Source organism: Ipomoea triloba, chromosome 12, assembly GCF_003576645.1.
Source record: "Ipomoea triloba cultivar NCNSP0323 chromosome 12, ASM357664v1".
Lineage (NCBI taxonomy): Eukaryota > Viridiplantae > Streptophyta > Magnoliopsida > Solanales > Convolvulaceae > Ipomoea > Ipomoea triloba.
The window spans coordinates 24,670,736-24,678,510 of NC_044927.1; the positions used below are offsets into that span (position 1 = coordinate 24,670,736).

At 36.5% G+C, this 7,775-nt stretch overlaps 1 protein-coding gene across 9 annotated transcripts; it reads right to left on the reverse strand.

Moving 5' to 3' along the window:
- Window positions 1-812: 812 nt before the first annotated feature.
- On the reverse strand, window positions 813-6,891 carry LOC115999796. 9 transcript variants are annotated; one of them, XM_031239710.1, is made up of 5 exons: window positions 6,764-6,891; window positions 2,175-3,773; window positions 2,007-2,085; window positions 1,558-1,681; window positions 813-1,085 (listed from the first exon to the last, which is right to left on the reverse strand). In XM_031239710.1, exon 2 carries the CDS (start codon window positions 3,705-3,707, stop codon window positions 2,562-2,564), a length of 1,146 nt encoding a protein of 381 aa, XP_031095570.1. In that variant the 5' UTR covers window positions 3,708-3,773; window positions 6,764-6,891; the 3' UTR covers window positions 813-1,085; window positions 1,558-1,681; window positions 2,007-2,085; window positions 2,175-2,561. The 9 variants fall into 9 exon arrangements, with proteins under 9 accessions (XP_031095570.1, XP_031095569.1, XP_031095568.1 ...); XM_031239709.1 differs by having other exon boundaries at window positions 1,558-1,719; XM_031239708.1 differs by having other exon boundaries at window positions 1,558-1,742.
- Between the last annotated feature and the right edge of the window lie 884 nt (window positions 6,892-7,775).

The window sequence follows — 7,775 nt, forward strand, 5'->3', positions numbered from 1 at the left end:
AGGCCGTTTAGTGGTCGATTTATAAGCTTCATTGCAAGTATGTTGAATTCTGATTGAACAACATAATGAACAATTAAATATCTTTAATAGTCAATTTATATTTTATAAGTTTGATTGTAAGTATGTTGAACTCTTATTTTGAACAACATAAGGAACAATTATTAATCTCAATTTCTGGAATCTAATATGAGTTTTGCTGAAGTTGTTATCATCACCGATGTAGTGATGATACTTTGGGAAAATAAGAGCACAGAGAGCATCTTAAGTAGATTCCATTCCTAGTAGTGATGATTTGGTTTATCCTAATGGGAGCAAAAAGGCATTCCATCCTCGAGCATATGCTAAGAAGATTCCCCTCCCACACCCACTATAAATTATAAAACCACGCCATCACCAAACACCTCTCATCACCATTTTCCACGACTCTCTTCTCCCTTCCTGCTCAACTGCTAAATCATCATCTCAGGTCTCGCCAGCAGCAGAGAGCGGCGGCGATGAAGAATCCGGCGAAGATGCCCGGCGACAAGCTCAAGTAAGTCATGATATCGTCGTGATGGTAATTTATCATCAGGGCAACCAGGAACCTTTGGCATTGTTCATCACCACTCACCAGCCTGTTCATGAAGATATTTTGCGGCATTCATTCCGGATAAGATAGATATTTTCCAGTGTTTTGAGTTAATATCTATCTATTCCCTGTTGAATGCAATTTTCACTGTACTGGCTTTATGAAAAAAAATAAATATCAGAAACCTTCCCCTTTATCTCAACACTAGTTAACTATACACACACACACATATACACACACAATATCTACATGAATCACTGGTGTATAGCAATATGACAGGAACACATAAAATACATAGGGTAAGCAAAATGTAATTGTCCACTGCCCTTTTGATAAAGATAATAGTTCACATTGTCAAAGCAAACATAAAGAGTACACCAAAACTGGAGGTTTTTTCTAATCGACAAAACAATCCTAGTAAAAGAAACTGAGTACTTTTCCTCCAAGGTTCTTCCTTCTGGCCTCCTCATGGTCGGTCCATGATGCCAGCTGAAGTGGTCAGGACAATGTAGCCAAACTGCAAAACCAACAACTTTGTTTTAAAATGATGATAGATTAATACAAGGTGACACACGTGGTAAAATTAACACATGGTTTATTATCGCTTAAAGTCAAGAAATAAGTCAGATCAAGACATGGTAATGAACAACTTTTGTCATAACTATCACTGAAAAAGCACGTGAAGTACTACAAATAAAAAATCAAGCTACTACCTAAGGAAATATGTACGTCCAACAGATAGTCGACAAGATAAAAGATTACCACTCCCCAGATAAAATATTGGACCAAGGATTTAGACTCTCTAGGCAGAGAACTTAACAAACATGCATTACCAATCTTATAATTCCAAATGGAAATATCAGGCTATATAGATATATTTCAATGATTTGCTATACTTTGAAAAGCATTTCATTTTAGAACCGTGCATCAGTAATTGTTTTGAGTCAAAAAGGTTAGGCATGAAATCAAGATGCTTCAAAATACTACACCTGTCTTGAAGGGAGCAATCTAGCAGTCCACCCTTCAATATCCTTAAGACCAATATCAATACGCGGACTTATCACCCCACATTTATTCAGTCTTCCATTCAGCTCAACAACAATTTTCCCAGCTCTGTGATCATCAACAAACTCAAACTCTGTATGAAGCAGCTAGAAAAATGGAGAATGCTATTCTGTCACAAATGTCATCACAGTTTTACTACACCTTTGGTATGTATTTCTTAATGCAGAGAGCAAACATGTAATCCTTGATCTTTTTCTTATTATGAAAATGTTGTTTTGTCCGTGATAATATAGGTACCAGTAAGGAGAAACCAGAAGCTAATAAGTGATAAGATCGCAGCTCTTCAAAAGCCAGTTTGCCCATATGGCAAGGATAGCTATCCCAAACTAATTTAAATACATTGATTACAAATGGCAGATAGCTAGATACTAACCAAGATCAACTCTTTGCCAATATTGTTGTAGACCGACACTGTTTCAGTTCTCCTTGAGGCTTCTTTTTCCATTAAAGCTCTTCAAGATCAGATTCAGGTTAAGATCATCATTCTTACTATGCAAGGTTGCATAAAAATGTAAAGTGTTTATCGCCTTATGGAAAGTACCTCTGTTGGTTCTTAAGCAGAAGTTGTGCAACACAGTAACAAGCTCAGAAAGCAATGGTGAATATTCCAGCCAAGTTGGACTATGCTTGGTTCCGGTTTCACTGTCTTGGAAACTAGCAGAACATAACTTTTTCAATCAATGATTAGCAAGCTTGAGTTGCTTTCTGCCTTAGGATTAGGGGTAATTCGTATCAGCAAAGATCCCAGTTCTTATTTGGATGCTTATGTAATTGAAAAGTGTTTCTTCCAAGCTGTTGCAGAAGGAGCCCAAATGCCCAATCATCTCATTGTTATCAGAAATCGGTTTCTTTGAGTATAATGTATGTTTCACATGTTAAGTACTGTTGGGCTATCACTTTATAGCTTAAAAATATAACTGACTACTTATTAAAGTGATTGTGAAGATCTGTTCATGTTTGCAGTATCAGAGTCTAGCTCCCACCATGCTCCGCTATCTTCCTTCTGCAGAGAATTATCATTATTTTCCCCGGAAAGAAAATGTTCAATGTCAGAACTCTCACTCTCAATGTCAGAAAAATAGTATGTTTTGTCTCTCCCAGGATTATAAGTCCATTCCAATGTTTTCAACACATCATGGTCTTTCCACCGGCCCACAACTGAAACTGCTTCTTTCTTAGCTTTCTCCATTGTTATTTCCTGCCATGAGAAAGAAGCATCTGCAGTCCTCTTGAGAGCACCATCATTGCTATCACCAATAACCACTGTCCTCAAACACCTCAACTTCGCCTCCTTCAAAACATCCACAAAATCTGAATCATCAGATATAAGAAGCACACAGTCAACCCTCCTTTTATCCATCATATCCACCAAGTGATCCCTTAAAGCAATATCTGCAGCTTCTGGCTTATTTGAAACAGTCCTAACCCAAAATCCTGCCCGTTTCAACTCATCTGCCAAACCATACCCCACTTTTGGTGTCAAAATATCTCTAGCAGCATTCTTATACTTCTGCATCTTCATTGCATACTTTGCAACCAACTTCACCCTCCTACTCCCCTTCGCACTCTCTATCTGATTTAACCGTTTCACCTGTTCACGCTCATGAATTTGCTTAAAATGATTAATAAACTTTTCATTGGTGTAAAACCTCCTCCCACACACCCTGCAGATATATGGCTCATCTGGCTTAACCACTCCCTTATTTTCTAATTCATTCAACACTTTCCTTTCTTTCCTCTGCTGCCTAACAACAGGTGGTACATAATTAAATGAATGGTGATTAGCATAAGCTATCATGTACTTCACAAACCCAAATTGCTCTGCAGCCTTCCTTAACTTAGAGGCTGCCTCAAAAGGAGGTAACGTCTTGGGGGGTTTGTTATCCAAATCCCAGAAAATTCCAACAATGCTTTGGGCCTTTTTTTGTGCCAAATCCGACGATGAACCTAATCCATCAGAACCCAACTGAAAATGACAATATCTAAAAAATCCAAGCTGTGGGTATACAATTCTTAGTTTCTTAAATGAGCAACTTTCATTCAAAATAGAGCTTGATTTCACAAGATTCCACATCCAGATGTTATTTTTCAATAATCTTCAAACCCAACCAAAATCATAAACTACCGCAGAAGTTTGAGACTGCAAAAAGAAGACAAAATGGAGAAATATATTAAGATCTAAAATAGAACACAAACTCAAAGCTTAATGGAATTTAAATATTAACACAATACTTTGAAGACTGAGTTTGATTAGTGCAAAGGCTTTTATATAATGTTTGAGAACAAGAGAAAAAGTTATGAATGCTATAGATTGCTCTGAATAAAATATTTTTCACTTTTAATTTTCTGTTTTCTACCATTTTCTAAGTTCTTCATTTTAAACATGTTGATCCAGAGATTGGTTTGCTAAAATCAATGTTGATCCAGAGATTGGTTTGTAAAAAAAATGTGTAAATGCTAAAATCATTTTAGATAATCTAAACTCTAAATTTTAAATAAAGATAGCCTAAAGTTTAAATAAGGGAAAAATGCACTTTTGGTCCCTCAATTAGTAACACATTTGAAATGTTCTCCCTATCTTTCAATTTGGACACATTTGGTCCCTCAGTTATTGAGACGTTTGTCAATTTAGTCCTTCTGTTAAGTAATCCAATTAACTCCGTTTAGACCAGGGGTATAATTGAAATTTCACATAGGAAAATGCACTTTTGGTCCCTCACCTTGGCATAGAGTTGTTGTTGGTTCTATTTCACTGCCCACTGTCATTCCTAGCTGAAAAATACTGTGAATTTTGTGAGGTTCTATTGCTAGTACTTGATTATTTGTCCTTGCCTTTGAGCAATTGGATATATGAGTGAGATATGATTAATGGATGCAATAAAAGTGGATAAAAGTCTCCATTATTTTATCAAATTATTCTTTTAAAGCATGTATGTTACTATTTTGCTATTATGGTGTTTCCTTTGTACTCTGATTCAACATAAAATTTGACATCCTGGATTACGGACTTATAATGTCAGTCTGATTCCATGTTTCATAATGATGTAGTAGGAATCTTGTCTGCTAATCCAAAGTCAGTTGCTTGATCTTAGTAGTTTTTTGAACTCTCTTGATCTTAGTAGTTAAAAATATTCATGTGCACCATCGTTCAACCATCATGAGTTGTTTATTTAGAGTATGTGACAGTATCCTGTTGTGTATATGGTTTTTTGTAATTTTAAGGGGTGCGTTTGTAGGCTAGGAAGGCGTTAAGGGCACTCAAGGGACTGGTAAAACTTCAAGCAATCGTGAGAGGCCGCATAGTCAGGAAACAAAGTGCAGATATGCTCAGGCGCATGCAGGCAATGGCTCGAATTCAAGCCCGAGCCTGCGCGAGTCGATACGCCCTTAACAATGGCTCGAATACATTTAATTGCAGTTATGTATTGATTAATAAATATCTCTACCACCAATTATCTGCAGGGTATTGCATCTCGTGACAAACATGACCTGCAACAACGTCCCTACAGTTCTACTCATCGTCGGTCAAATTTGAAGGTATATATTCACTCACTTTAAATTCAAACGCAAAAAAAACAATTTTCTATTTTGGGTCTCTATAGATTCCGAGAACTAGGTTGTTGGTTCTGTCTCTGTAGATTCCTATTTCTTTATTATCGAAAAAATTCCTATGTTCTGTTAAATACAGAGTTGTTATTCCAAATCGAATATGAATGAGAATGTAAGCATGGGAAGGAAGGATTTATGTTCAAAATGGTTAGATTGTTGGATGGAAGAACATGCATGGAACAATTACGAGAATTCTGACCTCAAGGACGGGGGAGCTGATGATGAGAAGAGTGATAAGATACTCGAGATTGATACTTGGAAGCCTCGCCAGAACCCCAGTGGAAGCAATAGAACCTCACAGAATTCACAGTATTTTTTCGGCTTGGAATGACAGTGGGCAGTGAAATAGAACCAAGGTGAGGGGCCAAAAGTGCATTTTCCTATGTGAAATTTCAATTATACCCCTGGTCTAAACGGAGTTAACTGGATTACTTAACAGAAGGACTAAATTGACAAACGTCTCAATAACTGAGGGACCAAATGTGTCCAAATTGAAAGATAGGGAGAACATTTCAAATGTGTTACTAATTAAAGGACCAAAAGTGCATTTTTCCCTTTAAATAAACAAATAAACATTAATAGTTGCATACATTTATGATTTATTAATGACTTAAACTCTAAAAGACAATAACAAATTAAAAAGTAAATAAATAATAAAAAGTATAATAAGTCAATAACAAAAATAATCCATTGTTTAAGCATTTCAAACACACATAATCAAAAAGTTTAATACAAACTTTTTGAAAAATCACAAATAGGTAAGTCTAAATCCATCATTAGCCCATACTACATAAGTTCATAAATCAAACTCCATAACAAAAATCATTAGTTCACTTTATTACATCATTCAAAGTTCAAACACTCAAACATTCACATCTAACTGCATAATTTTGGATCAACCCTTTTAGATCTAATTTTGCCTTCTTGATCAACAAACATTTGCATTACATCATGAAACTTTAACATTTTGCATATGCCCCTGTGTCTCCTTAAAATGTAGAAGTTCCATATTGTTTACCCCCATATTTAAATTCTTTTGAACACCCCTTGCATTGAGCCCTTTCAATACCATCTTGACCAACTCCTATCTTTGTAAAATAAACCCACACATCAAAGGTAAGTTCTTTAGACTTACCTTTCTTTGAAGTAATATTACTCTGTACTATTATCCAATCCATCAATGCTTTCACCAGCATTGGAGTTAGTAGCTTGGTTCAAAGGAGTAGAATGCATCACTTTTCTTTTTCTTTTTTCAAATCCACACATTGCATTAAAAAATTAAAGCAAATTAATGACATACATTTACTAATAAATTAAATGCCAATAGTTCAATTTTTTTATGACAAATTGGGAGATTGGCAGAATGAGGATATAACACTGGCAGTACACTGGAAATTTGGAATAATTAATTTACTAATTTAAGTATGAATATCATCAAAGAGGCCATATGAAATCAACATTTAATCATTTATATCACAGAGTAATTAAAAAAAATTAAATTATAGTTTTAATTAAATTTACCTTAAGTTGTTGACTCGCTGGAGTTTGGACAGTGGACAAACGGACTGGGGATGGTGCCTGGTGGAGTCGGAGAGGTTGGTGGAGCAGTCGGCGAGGCAGAAGTGGGGACTGGGACTGGCTGCTGAGGGTCGACTGGTCGAGGACGGAGGGAGCGAGCGGCTGAGCCCTGAGGGGCGGCTCCGGTGAGCCGGTGGACAGCGGAGACGCGAAGTGGAACACTGAAATTGGGTAAATTCTGGAAAAGAAAGAAATTGGGGGTTTAGGGTTTTAGTTTTGTTAAATACGTTACATTTATTTATTTTAGGAAAGAAGTCCGCCATTGAATTATTTGATGAATTGAATAACAAGTTATGGAATAAACTTTAAATTGATTCATGAATTCGAAAAAAAAAAAATTAATATTATTAACAGGTTAACAATATGCTTGCGCTGGTTGAAATGTCATGTAAAATTGTCATTTTGGTCTACTGACTATTGGGGTCCTATTAATTTCAGTCCATGACTTTCAAAAGTGTTAATTGTATACCCTGGCTATTCAATTTCTGTCAATTTTGGACACTCCGACCAAATTGACGGCTAATTTTGACCGGAATGTCTTAATTACTCCATTAAGCCTTAATGTGAAGGGCAAAATTGTATTTTCCATCGGATTGTGAATTAACCCGGTTCATAGACCCATTTCTGCAAATCTCCCATTTCTTGAATTCTCAATTTCCAGTCTCCTGCTAAGCCGCCATTGATAACTCTCCCAAAGCTCAAGATGCATTCTTCTTCTTTCTCTCTTTTAATTTCCTTTATGATTTCTTCTTCTTTCTCTCTTTTAATTTCCTTTATGATTTTCTTCTTCCTGTTTTCCACTTCCATTCTCCTTGCCTCTGATCTTGACGTGCTGCTGAAGATGAAGGCTTCCATGGTCAGGCAGCGCAGCTCAAGGCTGAGTGACTGGCGAGACGCCGACAATGCCTCCTCCGGCGCCGCGCATTGCTTCTTCTCCGGCGTGAAGTGTGACGGA

Coding starts and splice junctions, on each gene's coding strand:
- LOC115999796 (XM_031239710.1), bottom strand. CDS start 3,707: ATGTGGAATCTTGTGAAATCAAGCTCTATTTTGAATGAAAGTTGCTCA.